The sequence below is a fragment of the Saccopteryx leptura genome, chromosome 1, assembly GCF_036850995.1.
Source record: "Saccopteryx leptura isolate mSacLep1 chromosome 1, mSacLep1_pri_phased_curated, whole genome shotgun sequence".
Lineage (NCBI taxonomy): Eukaryota > Metazoa > Chordata > Mammalia > Chiroptera > Emballonuridae > Saccopteryx > Saccopteryx leptura.
Window position 1 is genome coordinate 218993119 of NC_089503.1, and position 23588 is coordinate 219016706.

At 40.7% G+C, this 23588-nt stretch overlaps 1 protein-coding gene across 4 annotated transcripts in view; it reads right to left on the reverse strand.

The window, feature by feature from the left end:
• Positions 1–23588, reverse strand: part of SH3D19 (SH3 domain containing 19) — a 195456-nt gene that overhangs the window by 5785 nt on the left and 166083 nt on the right. For all 4 annotated transcript variants that reach the window (XM_066386452.1, XM_066386472.1, XM_066386462.1 and 1 more), the window contains 6 exons: positions 12654–12726; positions 11585–11715; positions 8725–8786; positions 5790–5992; positions 4291–4343; positions 218–404 (listed from right to left, as the gene is read on the reverse strand). In XM_066386452.1, the coding sequence (XP_066242549.1) occupies positions 218–404; positions 4291–4343; positions 5790–5992; positions 8725–8786; positions 11585–11715; positions 12654–12726 (709 nt within the window). The remainder of the gene's footprint in view (positions 1–217; positions 405–4290; positions 4344–5789; positions 5993–8724; positions 8787–11584; positions 11716–12653; positions 12727–23588) is intronic.

Below are 23588 nucleotides of genomic sequence, written 5' to 3' on the forward strand. Positions count from 1 at the left end.
CAAAAAAGATGAAGGATGTCTTCTTAGCAGGAAAAATTACAGAAAATAATTTAGTAGACAAAACTGGCCATTATCAGGTGAAGGCATTTTTATCTTTTTCCCCTATAACTAAGAAAGTGTATGAAGAAGAGAGTTTGCAAGACCAGAGGGAAAAGATATCTATAGCGTTTTAAGACTCCCTGTAGAGAGCAAGAGTCATTTTCTGTAGTTGCCATACCTGGGCAGGGCCTCACAAAGACGGCTGGGAAGGTCCCCTCCTGGCCACGCAGTCTGCCCTTGCACCAGTTGGAGTCCAGGCGCTCGAGGATCAGGATCCGGTCTCCCCTCTTGAAGGACAAGTCATCACTGTTCTCTGCCACAAAACTGTGAAGAGCTTCACACCATTCTCCAGAAGGGCTGTTATCCTGTTACAAATCAGAAGTTTGAGAAGAAATGTAAGGTTTTATTACAAAGCTTAAAGAAATGGTGGGGAAAAAGATAAGAGTCATAACGTTTCAAAGTCTGAAGTCTTCTTTTAATCACCCAATGCTTTATGTTGCTATCAAGTTTCAGAAATAAAATTTCCAATAACTTTTTAAAAATTAATTTGATAGAGAGAGAGAAACATTAATTTGTTTTTACACTTATTCATGCCATCATTGGCTGATTCTTATATGTGCCCTGACTGGGGATCGAACTTGCAACCTTGGCTTATCAAAGATGCTCTAACTGAGCTGCCTGGCCAGGGTTCCAATAACTTTTTTTTTTGTATTTTTTTCTGAAGTGAGAAGTGGGGAGGCAGAGAGACAGACTCCTGTATGTGCCTGACTGGGATCCACCTGGCATGCCCACCAGGGGGCGTGCTCTGCCCATCTGGGATGTTGCTCCATTGCAACTGGAGCTACTCTAGCACCTGAGGCGGAGGCCATGGAGCCATCCTCAGTGCCCGAACCAACTTTGCTCCAATGGAGCCTTGGCTGTGGGAGGAAAGAGAGAGATAGAGAGAAAGGAGAGGGGGAAGAGTAAAGAAGCAGATGGGCGCTTCTCCTGTGTGCCCTGGCCAGGAATTGAACCCAGGACTTCCACATGCTGGGCCAATGCTCTACTGCTGAGCCAACTTGCCAGGGCCTTAACTTTTTTTTTTTCTTTCTTAAGTGGGGGTGTCCCCTCCCAGACCTGCTGAATCAGCAGAGAGAGAGAGATATATATAGAGAGAGATAGGAACATCCATCTGTTCCTGTATGTGCCCTGACCAGGGATCAAACCGACAACCTCTGTGCTTCAGGATGATCCTCTAATGAACCAAGCCATCTGGCCAGGGCCAGGGCCTTAACTTTTTATCTTAAAATATAATTCTATATGACAGATGTGATAGAATTTGCGGCTTTCTGCTTTTAAGAGCTATATAAATACTTAAGCAAAAACTTTTTCTAATTATGATCTATGACATTAATTTTAAAAATTAGGTAAAAGCATACAATCAATATTCATACATAGTATTTATGACACTATGAAAGAATCCTGGTAAGGCATGTAATTTCCAGTGAAACTCTTCTAAATTATGAAGGATCACAATGGGCAGTCTGTTAATTCCTAGGTCTTTACTTGATTCAGAAGCTATCAGATTCCATGACACAGGTCTTCGTTAACTCACACTTCTAATTTTATGAGGTGTAGTTACTCTAAGGTCGGCAGAATAACCACCCAAATGTGCTGGACTAGTATGATGGCGTGTGCCACCAAGAATGCTTTTACCCCAAACACTTTGCGAGTGTGTTGGGGGGTGCTGCTCTGTGAAAAGGCAGCTCTGCCAAGCTGGGATGGGATGTTCTGCGTTCAGGAAGCTCAAGCAGGGAGGAGAGGGAGGCCTGGGTTCCAGAGCCAGCTCTGCCACTTCCTAGCTGACACTGGGCAAGACACTGCTTTTCTCTAAGCCCCGCCTTCATCTTAGAGCTGCTGTGAGGATTAAATGAGAACTCATGGAGAATGTTTTGCACAGTGCCAGGCCCATCTTCAATTCTCAACAACAGATGGCTTATAAAACAAAAACATAAAAACAAGCAAACCAAACCCCCTAACATTAGCCCTCCTGCTCATGCACTGCAGTAACCAATCTTAAAGAATGGTACTTATCATTCCCAAGAAATGGAGACAACCATGTGCATGTCCTTTTGGAGAAGTTAAGTCACTTTCTTTCCTCTTTGACTTGATCAGTAGGTGGGGATGAGAGAATTAAGAGACACGAAGTCCAATTACCAGTGACATTTTGGCAAATAATTGATTCCATCAGGCAACACTCTTTTAACATGTCACAAAAAACAATGGAAATCACCCATATTCCTACTCCATTTAAAGACTTCTGAAGTCTTTATATAGTAGTATGTAAAAATTTTACTTATTTTTTTTCTCTCTCCCATTATAAAAATAATTCAAATGCTCCTAAATATTTAGTAAGTTCAGAAAAGTATGAAAACGTGGGAAATCACACCCCCATACCTATAATCTTACCCTTTTAGGGCAACTGAATGTTTAACTATCTTTGTGACCAGAACCTTCTAATTTTTACCCTATTACTAAAGTGAAAAAAAAATCATTTGTACTTCCTTGTTTTTAACTGTTATATAATTACTTATTTAGTGTTGAGTTGTCCTGAGTTAACTGGTATTTAATTGTTGCTTTGCAAGCATTTTGACTACTAGTAAAATTAAATTTTTAATATCAGCCACTTATGCTACCTCTTTATCTCTTTTATTCTCCAATCATGTTTCTTCCCCATTTTCTTGTTTCCTTCTTTTTATTGAATTTAATGGGGTGATACTGGTTAACAGAATTTATATAGATTTCAGGTGCCCAATTCTGTAACACATCATCTGTACACTGGATTGTGTGTTCACCACCTCAAGTCAAGTCTCCTTCCATCAGCATCCATCCCCTATCCCCTGCACCTCCTCATCCATTCCATTCCCCCGACAACCACCGCATTGTTATCCATGTCCAAGAGTTTTTCCTTTTTTAAATTTTGCTCTATCCCTCCACCCCCCCCCCCCACTTAGCCTCACCCCCCAAGAGCTGTCAGCTCACTTTCCATCTATGTCTATTTTGCTTGTTAGTTCATTTAATTCCACATGTGAATGAAATCATATGGTACTTGTCCTTCTCTGCCTGGCTTAGTATAATGCTCTCCAGGTCCATCCATCCTGTTGCAAAGGGTAAGATTTCCTTTTTTTTTTTACAGCTGAGTAGTATCCCATTGTGTGACTATACCACAGCTTTTTTTATCCACTCATCTACTGATGGGCACTTGAGCTGCTTCCAGATCGTGGTTATTGTATCAGGGCTAGCATGTCTTTCTAATCCAGGGGTTGGGAACCTATGGCTCGTGAGCCAGATGTAGCTCTTTTGATGGCTGCATCTGGTTCACAGACAAATACTTAATGAAAAAAATGTTAAAAATATAAAATAGGCCCTGACCGGGCTGGCTCAGTGGTAGAGTGTTGGCCTGGCATGCAGGAGTCCCGGGTTCGATTCCCGGCCAGGGCACACAGGAGAAGCGCCCATCTGCTTCTCCACCCCTCCCCCTCTCCTTCCTCTCTGTCTCTCTCTTCCCCTCCCGCAGCCAAGGCTCCACTGGAGCAAATTTTGCCCGGGCGCTGAGGATGGCTCCATGGCCTCTGCCTCAGGTGCTAGAATGGCTCTGGTTGCAACAGAGCGACGCCCCAAGATGGGCAGAGCATCATCCCCTGGTGGGCATGCCGGGTGGATCCCGGTCGGGCGCATGCGGGAGTCTGTCTGACTGCCTCCCCGTTTCCATGTTCGGAAACATACAAAAAATAATAATAAAAATATAAAACATTCTCATGTATTACAATCCATTCATTTCCTACCGCTCATGTGCATGGTTGCGGGTGGCTGGAGCCAATCACAGCTGTCCTCTGGGACAACACCAAATTTTTATTGGATAATGCGTAACGTACATGGGTCATTGGCTCTCACGGAATTACATTTTAAAATATGTGGCGTTCATGGCTCTCTCAGCCAAAAAGGTTCCCGACCCCTGTTCTAATTCATTCATGAACTCTATGTTCAATAAAGATATTAACCATCTAAATACAGGGGTTGGCAAAAGTAGGTTTATAATTGTAATGCAAATAAATAATACATTAATTAATAAATATTAATACAAAAAACCCTGTAAACCTACTTCTACCCACCCTTGTATTTATTTCAAACATTTACTATATGAATTGAAAAATAATTCTGTAACATTTGCTCTTGATAATTACAACTTTATTATCTATTCAAGCAGCCTACCTGAGAATTTGCTCCTGAATCTTCTTTTTTGGTCTTAGGTGGTACCTTTGTGCCTAAGTTTAAAAAAAAAAAAAGCAAAAACTTCAGAGATAAAGACCATATCATACTGATAAAAACTGTAGGGGAGGGAAAAGTCTCAGACCCCAGACCGGTTTCTCCAGTACTGGCTATGCAGCCCTGACCAGGCACACCCCTCTCTGGGCTTCTCTCCACGTACTGGCTATGCAGCCCTGACCAGGCAAGCCCTCTCTGGGCTTCTTTCCTTTACTATGAAGTGAAGAAAGATACCATCAGTTATACTCTAGGGCAGTGTTTTTCAACCAGTGTGCTGGGAGACATGGTCAGGTGTGTCATGGGGAAATTAAACATGGGTCCCCAAACTACGGCCTGCGGAGGCTATTTATACGGCCCACCACCAGCCGCCTCCATCCGAACATAAACATTCCCCTCACAATCCCTCCAGCTATCAGCGACAGAAAGAGTGGAGGCACAGGGAACGCTCACTGACCAATCACCTTCTAGGATTCATCCTGACCACTAGCGGTGAACCAATAGTAGGCCGCCTCTCATCCACACCCAGGAAGGTCCCTGCTTGGGCTGACGCGCACTTGTCATTGTGTGGTCGGGGCGAGTAGTTGAAGCTGCTACTCCTCCCCATGGTCCCGATTTCTAATCCTGGTCAGGACTGGAGGTAAATGTTGCTACCACTAGATGAAGCCTCAGCCTCAGCTGGTTATGTCTATCCTGATGGTGTATATAGATATTTGACCTTTTTCTTTTTAAAAGAGGCCCTGCAGAGGGTGATATACAAGGCATCACAATGTTATCTAACTTTAAAGCTAAAGTTTGCTGATCTTCCTTTGGACAGTTTTTGGTTATCTGTTGCCAAGAAGTTCCCCATTCTGGCCAACAAAGCTATTTTGACATTGCTCCCATTTTCAACCACATATCCATGTGAGCTGAGCTTCTCAAGCTTGATTGTGATAAAAACTAAAAACAGAGAGAGACTGAGAACTGTTGAAGAAGAGCTTCGTGTGTGTCTTTCTACCATTCCTGCCAGGATATCCCTTTTGTGTTCATCGAAACAGGCCCAGGTTTCACACTAAGTGAGTATAAATACATTTAGAAACTATATTATTAACTATATGTATAATATGTACTGTGTTAGTGTCATTTTGGTAGGTGGTGTGCCCCAGGATTTTGTAAATGTAAAAAATGTGCCGCAGCTCAAAAAAGGTTAAAAATCACTGCTCTAGAGTCTGTTTCTGTTTAAAAGTCCATGATTCTTCCTCTGCCATTCTGATATGAAACTACCGGTGATGACCTAAAATACCAAAACCAGCTCTCTGAGAGAGTACCACAATTAATAGCTATCACACACAAATGACTATTTAAAACATGGCAATATGAATTATTGTTCAGCTTAACTATTATCCTATTATTTGGTTTATTTGAACCTAGGATAGAACATAATAAAAAACAATATTCTCTATACTCACTTAAAATATTTGCACCAGAGGTGGGATGGTCCTCAATGAGTTCCACAAAGTTAAGGGGGAAAATCCCAGTTCTGTCTCGAAGTTCTCCTCTGGCCCATTCTTCATTCACATATTCTTTAAGAATAATAACTTCTCCCTCCATGAAACTTAGCTCATCCTTCTGGTCTCCAATATATTCAAACCGAGCAACACATCTTAGACCTCTGAACAAAGATTACATTTGTGGGTTAAACGACAGAGTACTAATTTTCAAGATGCTTTAAAACCTCCACTCAGTCTTTTAATAAAAATTTTTTTTTTTAGATTTTATTTATTCATTTTAGAAGGAAGACAGAGAGAGAGAGAGAGAGAGAGAGAGAGAGAGAGAGAAGGAGGGAGGAGCAGGAAGCATCAACTCCCATACGTGACTTGACCAGGCAAGCCCAGGGTTTTGAACCGGCAACCTCAGTGTTCCAGGTCGGTGCTTTATCCACTGCGCCACCACAGGTCAGGCTCAATAAATATTTTGTGTCTACTATGGAGCAGGGTATACCAGGCATAATTTAAACTTTTCTATGACAAAAAAAACAACAACACTTCTAAATGATAGTCCTCACTTTTCAGATACAAATCTGTTCACCCAAAAAGGTTAAAGTCAATGTCACAGAGATATGCGGAATTCTAAACTGGTGGTCAGTTTACACTGCCATGTCTCTTAATTGCTTTTACCACAGTACAGAACCTTCCCAGTCTCCATGTCTTTGTATTCTTGGACCACAGGAATCCCTGGCTCAGTCTAAACACTCTCAACTATAAATGCACTGAGTTTAGGAGTGCTAACCCTGAGACTCTCAGGGCAAGCGTCATACTTCCATGACAGAATGCAATGGGCACCAGCTGGGAGAGTCAATGCTCAATACACGGTGTGGCAAATGTAGGTGTACAGTTGTAAGTTTGTGAAACACAGTTTATTCTTGTATTATTATTTATTAATAATTGTATTATTTTCCATATGAACTGTAAGGTATTTTTCCCCACTGAGAAGGAAGGAAGGGGCCAAAGCCACAAAGTGTGGAATAATAAAAGGCTTTATTGAATACAGAGCGCGCATCCCGCCCGACGAGGTTACCTAGCCCCGGAGACAGAGGATAGGCAAGTCGCAAGGGGTGACCTGCGTGAGAGATATTTAAAGGGTCCCTAGGGTGGTCGAGCTAATATGACGTAGTGAAATCTCACTGGCTGGCAGACGGTCGCTTTTTTCCTAAGGACACCTGGGAAGTTTCTTTTTGCACACTTGGCTGTGGGCGGTCCTAGCCAAAGTTCCCAGCTAGGGAACTCACATGACCTTCCTCCATTGCCCACCGACCTTACATGAACAATTGTAAATCTACTATTGTCCCACCCTATCTATATTGAATCAATTATGAGTTGTATCTATAGATGAATGGTCTTCAAACCTAGAAGGGACAAAGAAGACAGAAACTTGGCATATTCTTATAACATTTAATATTACTAACACTGTTTTAAAAATAATTTTTGTATCTCCTTTAAAAAGCCTTCATTTCTGAAAATTAGAACAATCCTTAAATGATGTGCAATTTTGAATGAAAATAAGATAAAAGCAGAGATAAAACTGTGTTGCTAGAAGGCATGATTTAATACCAAGACTTCCGTTTGAGGCTTTAGAAAGGAAGTTGAATAGCGACAGGCTAAGGAGATGCAGCTGCCTGCAGAGGGAAAGTGGTACTGGCTCCAGCCAAATTCTGATTTAAGTCAGGGCAATGGATCACCGGCTGTGAACACCCGCTTTAAATTCAACCTGCTGACACATTAAGTGCAGCTTAAAAATAGGAGAAAAACTGAATCTGAAAGAGATGGAATTCAACTATTGTGACATCAGAAGTTCTTATTTGTGGTAACCTTTGCATTTACTTTCTGACATCCTCAGGGAGCATCTCCTTATGTCTGACCTATTCAAAGACAGGTTTACAGTCTCAGCAGGTAGTGAATCCTATTAATTTGTTCATTTAACAGGAATATAAAGTTGCATTGTGGCAGTGTTCTAAATCACAAAGGAGTAACATGATGCATAAAAGGGTACATAAATTCATGAAAAGGTCTTCAGACATAATGGAGGACCCCTCCAACTTAACCCTTCCTTCACCTTTTTTTTTTTTACAGAAACAGAGTCAGAGAGAGGGATAGATAGGGACAGACAGACAGGAACAGAAAGAAATGAGAAGCATCAATCATCACTTTTTCGTTGCGACACCTTAGTTGTTCATTGACTGCTTTCTCATATGTGCCTTGACCACGGGCCTTCAGCAGACCAAGTAACCCCTTGCTCGAGCCAGCGACCTTGGGCTCAAGCTGGTGAGCCTTGCTCAAACCAGATGAGCCCGCGCTCAAGCTGGTGACCTCAGAGTCTTGAACCTGGGTCCTCCGCATCCCAGTCCAATGCTCTGTACACTGCGCCACCACCTGGTCAGGCCCCTTCCTTCACTTGCTTCTACTTCCTCTTAAAAGTAAAACAACACAAAATGTCTAGCAGTTCTTTTGTAGGGTTCACATCACTATAAGGTTTAATATTTTCTGTGACAAAAGTTTTGACCCTTCTAATAATTGGTTGATAGCTAAAACACATGAGCCCAAAATAAAATACACTGGACGACAGAACCGTCCCTTGGAGGCCAGGCTGTGGGACGCGTCAAGGTGCACGGACTCCTTGATGCTGTCTGTACTGCCTGTAAGGACACGCGATGCTCGGGTCAGCTTGTATCAGCAGGTTGAGTTTTCATTAGCATTTTAATCTACTATGGCTTTTATACAAGTGAAGTTTTCCTCATAATTAAAAAGACACACTGGGAATCAATAATCATGCATCTGAAGTGTTTAAGCTCTGTAATTATGATACAAATGCTTACCTTCTTTGCAAAAGAACACAATTAACACTTACTTATTAAGACAGTGAGATGAAACTGATTCTCTCTTCCCAGTGCCTCCTTCGGGAACATCCACCTAGTAAAGATGAATCAAGGCAACAGTTGTGTTTTTTTTTCAGATTTTAGTAAGATGAATTTAAGGCTACGTGATTAGGAAACACATGATTGAGCTTAACCAGTTTAGATGGGTGTTTAATTGATTAAGTGGTATCATAGATGCTGAAGGTAAGAAACCCAGAATTTGGGTCTTGAAAAAAATACGTAACTTGTGATGCAGCCTTCCTTAAATAGGCAATCACTCCTTTTTCTTATTTGCTGGAATAAGCACAGTAATATCCTTCCGCCCTGACTGAATTTTCTCTGTCCCGTATCCTAGTTGAAAACTCTCCATGAGGAGGACTTAAGATAGAGACTAGGCAGCCGGCATCTGGGTGGCACCCAACACCTACTCAAAGTGTTGGTAGAATTCTGCAATACTTTCCCGACCCCAAAATAAAACATTAAAACAAAATTTTTTAATTTATTCATTTTAGAGAAAAGAGAGAGACCAAGAAGGGGAAGAGAGCAGGAAGCATCAACTCCCATATGTGTCTTGACCGGCCAAACCTAGGATCTGGAACCAGTGACCTCAGCGTTCCAGGTTGACGCTTTATCCACTGCGCCACCACAGGTCAGGCCCAAAATAAAACATTTTTATCAAACTTGTAGACTCTTTTCATTTTCTTAACTCTGGAACATTTTCCCCATCAATGTGAAAAGGGAAGGGAGGAAGGAATTAGTACTCAGTGAGCACCTAATGAGTGGCAAGCACTTTGTGTAATACCTCACTCACAGGGCTCGGTAAAACTAGGTTGTAATTGAATATTTGACCATAAAGTATTCAGTCTGAAAACTAGTGAAGACTTTTGAGACCTATATTAAATAAATCACTGCCCTTCTTGATGAATTCTAAAAGCTCAAAGTTTCAAAACAATTTTTTAAAACTTATAAGCTTAGAAATAATACTTATACCAATAATGTGACAGATTCAGTATAACTGATTTCAGAGGGGTAACTGTGCTTTTTAAAGTACTGCCACATTGGGCAGAAGAAAAATGAGGAAGAGTGTTAAAACTAACAATATTCTTAATATCAGTTTAGAGAATGTGGTTGGATTTTTTCAAAGAATCAGAACTTATATATACTGGACAATTTTTAAGGCCCACATTTTGTAATTCAAGAGATTAAAACTTGTATTTGAAAAACACAGGTTCTGTTATATTTGTTTTCTAAGTCTCTAATATAATGAATTATTTGCTTTGTTCCCGCAAAATACTTTTTGGTTTTTATTTTATTTTTTATTGATTTTACAGAGAGAGGAGAGAGAGGGAAGGAGGAGTGAGAAGTATCAACTCATACTTGCTTCACTTTAATTGTTCATAAAATCGCTTCTCGGCCTTTTGGCTAAGATCAAGTGTAGTTGTTCATTGACTGCTTGTCTTATGTGCCTTGACTGGACAAGCTCAGGGTTTTGAACCAGTGACCTCAGCATTCTAGGTCAATGCTCTATCCCAGGGGTCCCCAAACTATGGCCCGCGGGCCGCATGCGGCCCCCTGAGGCCACTTATCCAGCCCCCCGCTGCACTTCTGGAAGGGGCACCTCTTTCACTAGTGATCAGTGAGAGGAGCACAGGATGCGGATGCTGGAGTACTGTATGTGGTGGCACAGCAAAGCGCGGTGTCGCTCACGTACAGTACTACTTCTGGTGACGCGGAATGCATGCGTCACAGCTCCGGAAGCAAGTCATATTCCTTGTTACGGCTAGCAGTGACTAATATGGAACCGGACATTGACCATCTCAGCCAAAAGCAGGCCCATAGTTCCCATTGAAATACTGGTTAGTTTGTTGATTTAAATTTACTTGTTCTTTATTTTAAATATTGTATTTGTTCCCGTTTTGTTTTTTTACTTTAAAATATGTGCAGTGTGCATAGGGATTTGTTCATAGTTTTTTTTATAATCCGGCCCTCCAACGGTCTGAGGAACAGTGAACTGGCTTCCTGTGTAAAAAGTTTGGAGACCCCTGCTCAATCCACTGCACAACCATAGGCCAGGCTCAAATAGCGGTTAATGCTCAACTATTTAAGGTAGTTTTATTGACATTTTCCAGTATCAATAAGTTCCATCAGAGACTGAGTCATATTTTTCCTCCTGTTATGAAGTGGCAGTCCGGTTTTCTCTCCATGTTTCAGTCACCTGGGCTGAGCACTTAGGGCTCGACCATATAGGTCTGCTTTTACAAGTTAGGCTGTGGCGATATATAAAATTCTGACAGTTTATTATTCCAATAATTTCCAATCAAATTTGAAATTGTCATGTGAAAAACTATTAATGGACCATTACCTCCAATGAAAGTACTTTAGGGTTCCCAAATCCATTTTTCTAAAAGATGGAAATAAATGAAATGGAAAGAGGACAGAAACCAAAACCAAAACATACTTCAAGAAAAGAGAAAAGTGGTACCATAACCTCAGAGAACACGCCATTCCTTCAGGACAATCTTGTGCCTTTTGAGTCTTGTTTACTAAATTTTTCAAAGAATTAACATATATTCTTAAGTTCTTACCAACCCTCCAAGAATAGCTGATTCACCAGTTGACCTGACGGGATTTCAGAGAGCATTTAGGAATTAAATTCCTATAATTTATTAACAATAACTACTATGTAGTTCAACAAACCTTTATTTTTTTAATTTTCCAAATACCAAATGAATCAATGGAAGAGAGAGAGAACTAGAACCCAAGAGTCTAGGCTTCCAGTTACTTTTTCCGGACTGCAAGTTACACAGAACCCACTGAATACGTGACCCATTTAAACAAGCATGACCCACTTACAATTACTTTAACGTAGTTGGCAGGAAATACCCCAGTCTGGTTTCTACATTTCCCTCTGTACCAATCTGTATTTATTTTTTCCAGAAGATAAACAACTTCTCCAGAAGTGAGATTCAAATCATCAACTTGCTCTGTAAAATAAAATTATAATTATGCATGATAAATTATTCTGGTTGCACATTTGATTAAAGCAGAGCACAAAGTAGTATTTAATTCTGTCCACCAAAGCAGTATATTCTGATTCTGAGAATAGATTATGCTAATCAAATCAAATCGATTAAAAAAATATATATATATTTAATTGCTGAAATGAGCTTCCTTTTTACATTTATCAGACACTGACGGATAGGAAATGGTTAAAAAAAACCCAAACATTGTGCTGGCCAATGATTTCTTTTGTGCCAATATAAAACCTTCTGCCAAATACATATTGAATAATAAAAGGGTTTTAGAGACATGGTATAATATTCTTATTGTTCTCAATCATGCTTAAAAATCACTTCTATCTCAAAATATTAACTAACAGAATACTACAGCTCTTTAGCAGGTAAATTTATTCATACTAAAATAAAAATAAGTCTACCAAGTGGATAAAATGAAGTTATTAATAAATCAGGAGTTTATCTGTAGCCTTGTACATAAAAGATATTTAAAATTTTATTTTAAAATTTATATTTTCATATCATGAGTAATAGATGAGCTATGTGTGTAGCTTTTACAATTCTTAGGAGAAAAGAACTTCATTTATTAAATTCAAAACAATTTCACTATAATCATTAATTGGTATCCACTGTTTTGAAAGAGTTAAAAAAGTTTGTAAGTGGTGGTAATTTGCTGTTTATTCATGTGTATGGGAAATACCCTCTTGTTCTTTCTCATGGGGAGTTTCAAAAGCAAGGGTATGCAGCAAAGCTTCCTGGAATGGTTGGGTACAACAGACCATTCCTGAAGGCGGGATTGGTAAGATGACCTCTCTAGTTTAGGACTCTGTTGCACAGAGAATGAATGTCCTTCAGAGACTTACTGAAGGATCCTAAAGGCTTGACCACTTTATTATTTATATCCTTACCTGCTGGAAAATCATGAAGAACGACAGCATGAGGAATACTATTGTCAACAGGCTTCTGTGTGTGGCTCGCATCCTTAGGGGGAAAACAGGACTGTGAATGAAGTATGCAGGGTGGTTGCTGGATTTACATTCACTCTGAGGCCAATTTTTTTTTCCTTCATTAGAGTCCTCTTGACATTATGAGTACAAAATGCAAAACCCACAGTTGAGCCAAATAAGAGAATCAATATCAAGTTGAAAAGGCACGTGTCCTTGCCAAGGGAGGACAGAAATAACTCTCAATTCTAATATCCTCCAGCATTTTTTAACAAAAGAGAGTAAAACAAAAGGGAATTACTGAACTGTTTTGTTTCACCAGAACTTAGTTTACCCTGAATTAGTGGTTTGACTTCTTTACCTAACAACAGTAGCTTTTTCCTAAAACCGTGAACAGGACAAATCTTCAGAACAGAGCCTTAAAAGTTATATCTTCATTAAGATGGGAAAAGAAGAAAGTTCTACAATTGATGGTTTTGCCTTCCATAATTAAAAGAGCTAATGATTTCCACAAAAGTACAATTCACAAAAGTAAAATCCGTTTCATTTATTACCACTTAACTGAATGTTTTCTCTAATTTAAAAGCCAACACTACCTCCTATGCCTGGCCTGGGTTTTCTATTTAATCTGAATGGTGTATTCAATAGCAATTCTAAGTAAATTAGCAAAGAAAATTCAATATTCTCTAACCCTCTAGCCAACTGCCATAGATTGGCTAGGGGTGAGGGGAAAGTTGAAGAGTGACCTTTTCTAATTAAAAAACAATTGTTATTATCAGTTTCTTTATATAAACAGACAGGCTAATAATCCATATCATCCTCATCATAAAATCTGACTGAAGGGTAACATTTGGAGTTACATTCTAAAACTCTTCAACATTGGCAAGCCTGCGAAATAAATGTAGGCAGATTTTTGTGCCCCTTCTTGTCTCTTCACCTCCTTCAATGACTCTTGTCCCCTAAGGTGTATCCCCACACTTCTATTCCTCAGCCCCTCCGTTGGCCATGATGTGCCCGGTTGATCCGATGGAGCTGTGGACAACGGTTCACTTTCTCCATTTCTACCTACAGCATGTCTGCTCAGAACTTTTCTGAATCTCACTTGCTCTTTCAACCAAAATGCACCTGTGGTGGGTGCTGAATTCTCTCAGGTTAAGTAAAATGAAATACCAATTTAGGAGAAGACAGTAATGACTAATGGCAGTTTATTATATGAGTTTACCAAAGTAACACCGACATTTTCTTAAGGGCTGCTCCATGCTTTCCCCTAAATAAATGAGCCTCATGGGGATTTCAGGGATTGTGAAAAAGAATTGTGAGATATTTAAAGTCTGGAGGGGCTTTTAAAAATTATTATTTACATAATTTATTGTATGTGCACATGTGTGGTTTTCATTTTTGATTTACATCTGTGGAAAAAGGAATGACTATTCAATATATTGTGTAAGGCTCACATCCCATCAGGATGGTGGTATAGGTAAACACAGCATTCACATCCTCCCACAACCACATCAAAATTACAACCAAACTACAGAACCATCATTCAGAATCACCTGAAATCTAGCTGAACAGAAGTCCTATAACTAAAGATACAAAGAAGAAGCCATGTCCAGACTGGTAGGAGGGGGTGGAGATGTGAAACAGGCTGGTCCCACACTTGCAGGGTGGCAAATAAAAATCGGGAGGGATATCTCAGCTGCAGAGGTGTGAGGGGCGAGGGTTCCCAGTCCCACACCAGGCCTCCCAGCCCAGGGTTCCAGTGCCAGGGAGAAAAGTTCCCAAAACTTCTGGCTGTGGGGGTTGTGGCTGAGTGAGATTGAGGGCTGCTGGAGTCCCAGGCATTCTTGTTAAAGGGTTTGTGCATAGATTTTCTTGAACCCACTGGCTCTAAGCTCCAGTGCTGGGGCAACAGCTCAAGAGGCACCCAAAGACATATTGGGAGGAACTGAATTGTTTGAGATCAAGGTGAGAACTGGATAGGCAGCTTTCTCCCAGTAAAAGTTCTGACAGAGGCCATTGTTTCTTTGATGAACCCTCCTCCCACAGAGCTACTGCTCTTTGCCCCACCCTGGTGATTCCCTGAGTCCCTGCCCCACCAAACTTACGGACCTGCCCAAGCTGTTTACAGTGGCTTTTTAATTCAAATGGCCTGCCCTAAGGTTTCTGAAACAATCAATATCTGGCCTCAGCTTGCCCCTCTAGATCTCTTCAGTGGTCCTTGGCCTGCCAGTAGCCGCAGCTGGACTTGGTTTGCATCTTGGCCTCTCCTAGGCATCTCCAGCACAGCACAATTAGCAGCCATCTGCAGATTGCCTTGTAGCTCATGCTGGGACGCCTTAGGCAGAACACAGGTGGCAGCTGACCTTGGCCTGCATCTCCAGGGAGGCCCAGAGCCAGTGCACCTGGTAGACAGCTTCAGATCACATTAAAGCACCACTCAACCACCTCTACAAATGACACGCTCAAGAGGCAAACTCAGTGGGCACCAGAGCCCTGCTGAAGTAAGTCTCACTCCATAGTGTGGGCCTCAGCACAGCTGATCCTCCGTGGTAGTCATGGCCAGTCCTTGCAGCTAATTTGCCTGGAGGTAAATCCTCCTCACTGATATGTCAACAGCAATCAAGGCTCAACTATAACATGAGGGTATACACAGCCCCCACAGGCTCTGGAGGGCATCTGGAGGGCAGCCTGGGTGAATGGGGAAGCTGTGCCACTGGACCCTACAGGACACTTACTACATCAGGCCACGCTACCAAGCCCAGGAGACATGGCAGCTCTACCTAATACATAGAAGCAAACACATGGAGGATGCCAAAATGAGGAGACAAAGAAACATTCTCCAAATGAAAGAACAAAACAAAACTCCAGAAAAAGAACTACTGTAAACAGAATAGAGACAAGCAATCTACTAGATGCAGAATCCAAAACACTGGTCATAAGGAAGCTCAATGAACTTAGGAAAAGAGTACATGAAAGTAGTGAGAACTTCAACAAAGAGACAGGAAACATAAAAATGGAACTAGGAAACATAAAGAACCAATCAGAAAAAAAGAATACATTAATTGAAATGAAGAATACATTACCAGGAATCAACAGAAGAGTAGATGAAGCAGAGGATCAAATGAGAGGTTTAGAAGATATAGAAGCAGAAAATACCCAATCAGGCCCTGGCCAGATGGCTAGAGCATTGTTGCTATGTGCAGAGGTTGCTGGTTTAATCCCCAGTCAGGGCATGTACAGGAGCAGATTGATTCTGTTCCTGTCTCCCTCTTTCTCTGCTCCTCCTTCTCTCTCTAAAAAATCAATAAAGTAGACTTAAAAAAAAAAAAAAAAAAAGAAAATACCCAATCAGAATAGCAAAAAAGGGAAAAGAATCCAAAAAATTGAGGACAGTAAAAGAAGCCTCTGGGACAACTTTAAACATACCAACATTCGCACCATGAGGTGCTGGGAGATGAAGAGAGCAAGGAATTGAAAACCTACATATAAAAATAATGAGAGAAGACTTCCCTAGTCTGGTGAAGAAAATAGATATACAAGTCCATCAAAGTCCAAACAAGATGAACCCAATGAGGCCTACACCAAAACACATCATAATTAAAATGCAAAAGTTTAAAGTCATACAGAGAATCTTTCTTTTTTTTTTTTTTTGAGAGAGAGAGACAGAGAGACACAGAGAGAGGGATAGATAGGAACAGGCAGGCAGGAAGGGAGAAAGATGAGAAGCATCAATTCTTTGTTGCGACACCTTAGTTGTTCATCGATTGCTTTCTCACATGTGCCTTGACTTGGGGGGGGGGGATTTACACCAGAGCGAATGACTCCGTGCTCAAGCCAGTGACCTAGTGCTCAAGCCAGTGATCCCGCGCTAAAGCCGGAAACCTCAGGGTTTTGAACCTGGGTCCTCTGCATCCCAGTCTGACACTCTATCCACTGTGCCACCGCCTGGTCAGGCTAAAGATCTAATCTTAAAAGCAGCAAGAGAAAAGCAGTTGGCTACCCACAAGGGAGCTCCCATATGACTGTCAGATGATTTCTCAACAGAAACTTTGCAGACCAGAAGGAACTGGCAAGAAATAAAGTGATGATGAAAAGCAAGGACTTACAAACAAAATTACTCTTACCAGCAAAGTAATCATTTAGAATACTGTAGAAGGACATACAAACACTTCCCAGACAAGAAAAAGCTAAAGGAATTCATTACCACCAAACCAGCATTATATTAAATGTTCTGTAAGAAGAATAAAAAATAAAAAATAGGAGTAAGGAGACAAGATGGTGCTGGAGTAGGCGGACGTACCAGCATCTACCTCCCAGAACCAAAGTGGATTACAAACTAATTTTATGAACTATCATTTGGAAAAACCAACTTTGGACTAAACTAAGAGGACTCTTCAACCAAGGAACACTGAAGAAGCCACACCGAGACTGGTAGGAAAAGCGGAAACACGGAGAGGGCTGCCCAGCTCCCTGGAGTGAATGGCAGCAGGGAGACTCACGTGGCGGGAAGTGAGTTTAGCAGAGGGGAAAGGGTCCTGAGCCCCAGGAACAAAGCCCCAGCCTGCAGCCCCAGAGCCCAGAAGAGGCGTAAGGACAGTATTTAGCTGGAAACAAGTCAGGATACTGTTTGTGAGAGAGTCTGATTTCTCAGACCCAGGATCCTTCTTAAAGGGACCCCGCAGAACATCTCTCTCAAAACCACTCACCCGGGGCTCCTGGGGACGGGGGGAGAGAGGAGAGGACCAGAGTAACAGGAAGAGAGTGTAATCTAGGAGGCATAGGGAGAAACATTTTGGGAGATAGCCACCCTAACCCCTGGGATGAGTCACTCCCCAAAGCTGAAGTGAATATTTCCCCCGGAAACAGCAATACCAGAAAAGGGAAGCAGGAGAGCAGCCAAACAAGCTCCCCCGTGGCATTCAGAACAGAGTCGCATAGAAGGAGGGAGCTTTCGGGTCTACAGTAGTGAGTCTTATGGTCCGAGCTGCAACGCCCCCACCCACGCGGCTGAGGGCGCACCGGAGAGCGGGCGGCAGTGGGAGACAAAAGCACGGTTTTGCTGGCAGGGGCAGAAGCCGGCTGGCCACCACTGGGCTCAGGTGTTAGCTCAATCCTGCCCGGCTGGGGAGAAGGGGGCGTGCAAAAGCGGTCAAGCTCAGCTGCTGGCAGCCTCTAATCCAGCCTCCGGGAGAAGGGCGGGAACCCCGGAAAGGGTGGAGACCAGCCCCTGAGCAAGGGCAGAGGAGCACGGCCCTGCCCCGCCCGTGCAACCCAGGCTTGCGGTCTGACTTGGTAGCCGGCTCCTCCCGCGGGGGTGGAGCCAAAAGCCCAGAAGAGGCGGAGTTCCGCTACGGAGCTGAGCTTGGGCACGCAGCCCTGCCCGGCGGTAGAGCCAAGGCTAGCAGCTGTTCCTTGAGTGGGATACTCCTGCAAGGGCAGGGTGAAAGCTCGGAAACAGGCGGAGACCCGCAGCTGAGCAAAGGTGCTCACCAGTGCCCTCAGGACCGAGCATATCGTCACACACGGGGGCGGGGCAAATGCCAAGGCCACCAACCCTTGTGCACCCGAGCATGTGATCACAGCCACTCCCGTGAAGAGAAAATGCGGAGGCAAAGAAATACAACACAAACAAACCAAGAGAAATCCCCAGAAAAGGACCTAAGTGAATCAGATATAACCAAATTACCAGATGCAGAGTTTAAAATAACGATTGTTAGGATGCTCAAATATATTAGAACAACCATAGATGGCCATTACGAAAACCTAAATAAAGAGATAACAAATATAAAAAAGGACAATGAAATAATAAAAAAGAATCAGTCAGAAATGACAAATACAATATCTGAAATAAAGAATACAATGTAAGGAATTAAAAGCAGGATGGATGAAGCAGAGAATCGAATCAGTGAGTTAGAGGACACAATAAATAAAGGCATGGAAGCAGAGCAGAAAAAAGAAAAGAGACACAAAAAGTCTGAGGAAACTCTAAGAGAGCTCTGTGACAACATGAAGAGAAATAACATCCGTATCATAGGGGTTCCTGAAGAAGAAGAGAAAGAACAAGGGATAGAGACTTTGTTCAAACATATTATAGCGGAAAACTTCCCCCAATTAAGGCAGGAAAACATTTCACATGTTCAGGAAGCACTGAGAACTCCATTAAGGAGAAACTCAAAGAAACCAACACCAAGACACATCATAATTAAAATACCAAAGCTAAATGATAAAGAGAAAATATTAAAAGCTGCTAGAGAAAAAAAGACTATCACCTACAAAGGAGCCCCCATAAGGATGACTTCTGACTTCTCAACAGAAACACTTGAGGCCAGAAGGGAATGGCAAGAAATATTCAAAGTAATGCAGAACAAGAACTTACAACCAAGACTATTTTATACAGCAAGCCTATCATTTAAAATTGAAGGAGAAATAAAAAGCTTTACAGACAAAAAAACCTCAAGGATTTCACTGCAACCAAACCAAGGCTGCAAGAAATGCTAAGGGACCTGTTGTAAACAGATCAAAGGAAAAAAAGAATATAGGAAAAGAGAAATACAGTTTTAAAGAAAAAAAAATGGCAATAAACAATTACATATCAGTAATAACCTTAAATGTTAATGGATTAAATGATCCGATCAAGAGACATAGGGTAGCTGCATGGATAAGAAAACAGGACCCTTACATATGCTGTCTACAAGAGACACACCTTAAATCAAAAGATGCACACAGACTGAAGATAAAAGGATGGAAAAAAATATTTCACGCAAATGGAAATGAAAAAAAATCTGGGGTAGCAATACTTATATCAGACAAAATGGACTTTAAAACAAAGACCATAGTTAGAGATAAAGAAGGTCACTACATAATGATAAAGGGAGCAATCCAAAAGGAAGATATAACCATTATAAATATCTATGCACCTAATATAGGAGCACCTAAATATATAAAGCAGACTTTGATGGACTTAAAGGGCGAGATCAACAGCAATACTATAATAGTAGGGGATTTCAATACCCCATTAACATCATTAGATAGATCCTCAAGAAAGAAAATTAACAAAGAAACAGCAGACTTAAAGGACATATTAGATCAACTCGATTTAATAGATATCTTCAGAACCTTTCACCCTAAAACAGCAGAATATACATTCTTTTCAAGTGCTCACGGTACATTCTCTAGAATAGACCACATGTTAGGGCACAAAAGCGGGCTCAACAAATTTAAGAAGATTGAAATCATATCAAGCACTTTCTCTGATCACAATGGCATTAAACTAGAAATCAACCACAATAGAAAAATTGAAAAACATTCAAACACTTGGAAACTAAATAGCACATTATTAAACAATGAATGGGTTAACATTGAGATCAAAGAAGAAATTTAAAAATTCCTAGAAACAAACGATAATGAGCATACATCAACTCAAAATTTATGGGACACAGCAAAAGCAGTCCTGAGAGGGAAGTTTATAGCATTACAGGCATACCTCAAGAAGCTAGAAAAAGCTCAAATAAACAACTTAACCCTGCATCTAAAAGAACTAGAAAAAGAACAGCAAGTAGAGCCCAGAGCAAGTAGAAGGAAGGAAATAATAAAGATCAGAGCAGAAATAAATGACATAGAGGCTAAAGAAACAATACAGAGGATCAATGAAACCAGGAGCTGGTTCTTTGAAAAGGTAAACAAGATCGATGAAACTTTAACGAGACTCACCAAGAAAAAAAGAGAGAGGACTCAAATAAATAAAATTAGAAACGAGAGTGGAGAAATAACAACGAGAGTGATTCATCACATAAACAAAAGAAAGGAGAAAAACCACTGACACAACAGAAATACAAAATATTGTAAGAAAATACTATGAAGAACTGTACGCCAAAAAACTGGACAACCTAGATGAAATGGACAAATTCCTTGAATCATATAATCTTCCAAAAATCAATCTGGAAGAATCAGAAAACCTAAACAGACCAATTACAATAAATGAGATTGAAACAGCTATCAAAAAAGTCCCAAAAAAGAAAAGTCCTGGGCCTGATGACTTCACAAGTGAATTCCACCAAATATTCAAAGAAGAACTAACTCCTATCCTTCTCAAGCTATTTCAAAAAATTCAAGAGGAGGGAAGACTTCCAAACTCCTTTTATGAGGCGAGCATAATTCTGATTCCAAAACCAGGCAAAGACAACACAAAAAAAGAAAATTATAGGCCAATATCCCTGATGAACTTAGATGCAAAAATCCTCAACAAAATATTAGCCAACCGGATCCAGCAATATATGGAAAAAATCACCATGATCAAGTAGGATTTATTCTTGGGAGGCAAGGCTGGTACAATATTCGCAAATCAATCAATGTGATTCATCACATAAAACAAAAGAAAGGAGAAAAACCACATGATAATTTCAATAGATGCAGAAAAAGCATTTGATAAAGTCCAGCATCCATTCATGATCAAAACTCTCAGCAAATTGGGAATATAGGGAACATACCTCAACATGATAAAGGCCATCTATGACAAACCCACAGCCAACATCATACTCAATGGGCAAAAATTAAAAGCAATCCCCTTAAGATCCGAAACAAAGCAGGGGTGCCCCCTTTCACCACTCTTATTCAACATAGTTCTGGAAGTCCTAGCCACAGCAATCAGACAAGAAAAAGAAATAAAAGGCATCCAAATTGGAAAAGAAGAAGTAAAACTATCATTATTTGCAGATGACATGATATTGTATATAGAAAACCCTAAAGTCTCAGTCAAAAAACTACTAGACCTGATAAATGAATTTGGCAAGGTGGCAGGATATAAAATCAATACTCAGAAATCAGAGGCATTTTTATACACTAATAATGAACTGTCAGAAAGAGAAATCAAGGAATCAATCCCCTTTACTATTGCAACCAAAAAAATAAAGTACCTAGGAATAAATCTAACCAAGGAGATTAAAGACTTGTACTCAGAAAATTATAAAACATTGATAAAAGAAATCAGGGAGGATACGAATAAGTGGAGGCATATACCGTGCTCATGGTTAGGAAGAATAAACATCATTAAAATGTCTATATTACTCAAAGCAATTTATAAATTCAATGCAATACCGATTAAAATACCAATGACTTACTTCAAAGACATAGAACACATATTCCAAAAATTTATATGGAACCAAAAAAGAACACGAATAGCCTCAGCAATCTTGAAAAGGAAGAAAAAAGCGGGAGGTATCACACTTCCAGATATCAAGTTATATTATAAGGCCACTGTACTCAAAACAGCATGGTACTGGCATAAGAACAGGCACATAGATCAATGGAACAGAACAGAGAACCCAGAAATAAACCCACAGCTCTATGGACAACTGATATTTGACAAAGGAGGTAAGAGCATACAGTGGAGTAAAGACAGCCTCTTCAACAAATGGTGTTGGGAAAACTGGACAGCTACCTGCAAAAAAATGAAACTAGACCACCAACTTACACCACTCACAAAAATAAACTCAAAATGGATAAAAGACTTGAATGTAAGCCGTGAAACCATAAGCATCTTAGAAGAAAACATAGGCAGTAAGCTCTCTGACATCTCTCACAGCAATATATTTGCTGATTTGTCTCCACAGGCAAGTGAAATAAAAGACAGGATAAACAAATGGGACTTTATCAAACTAAAAAGCTTCTGCACAGCTAAAGACAATAAGAACAGAATAAAAAGACAAAATACACAATGGGAGAATATATTTGACATAGTGTCTGATAAGGGGTTAATAACCAAAATTTATAAAGAACTTGTAAAACTTAATACCAGGAAGACAAACAATCCAATCCAAAAATGGGCAAAAGAAATGAATAGACACTTCTCCAAAGAGGACATACAGATGGCCAACAGGCATATGAAAAAATGTTCAACATCACTAATGATTAGAGAAATGCAAATTAAAACCACAATGAGATACCACCTCACACCAGTCAGAATGGCGCTCATCAATAAAACAACACAGAATAAGTGCTGGTGAGGATGTGGAGAAAAGGGAACCCTCCTGCACTGCTGGTGGGAATGCAGACTGGTGCAGCCACTGTGGAAAACAGTATGGAGATTCCTCAAGAAATTAAAAATCGAACTGCCTTTTGACCCAGCTATACCACTGTTAGGAATATACCCCAAGAACACCATAGCATTGTTTGAAAAGAAGAAATGCACCCCCATGTTTATGGCAGCATTGTTCACAATAGCAAAGATTTGGAAACAGCCCAAGTGTCCATCAGAGGACGAGTGGATTAAAAAGCTTTGGTATATATATACTATGGAATACTACTCAGCCATAAGAAATGATGACATAGGATCTTTTACAACAACATGGATGGGCCTTGAGAACATTATACTGAGTGAAAGAAGTAAATCAGAAAAAATTAAGAACTATATGATTCCATACATAGGTGGGACATAAAGATGAGACTCAGAGACATGAACAACAGTGTTGGGGTTACAGGGTGGGGGAGGAGAGAGAGGGGGTTGGGGGAGGGGAGGGGCACAAAGATCATGGCTTTTCAGCATTTGCCATATTCCCCCCTTAATCTATAGACAGACAGCAAATATTTACGTATGGTGTTTCCACTATAAAAACTGCTGTCTTAGGGACAAATGCTGATAAACTATTTCAGCAGCTCCTCCTTCTTCAAAGACTTATATGTCAACATAGAGCTCCATGTTTCATAGGACATACTCAAGCTCACTCCATGCTCCCTGGAGCTTTAGCACAAGGGAATGCCCTTTTTTTTTTCCCCGTAGTATTTTTTCTTTTATTTATTTATTTTTGTATTTTCCTGAAGATGGAAATGGGGAGGCAGTCAGACAGACTCCTGCATGCGCCTGACTGGGATCCACCTGGCATGCCTACCAGGGGGAAATGCTCT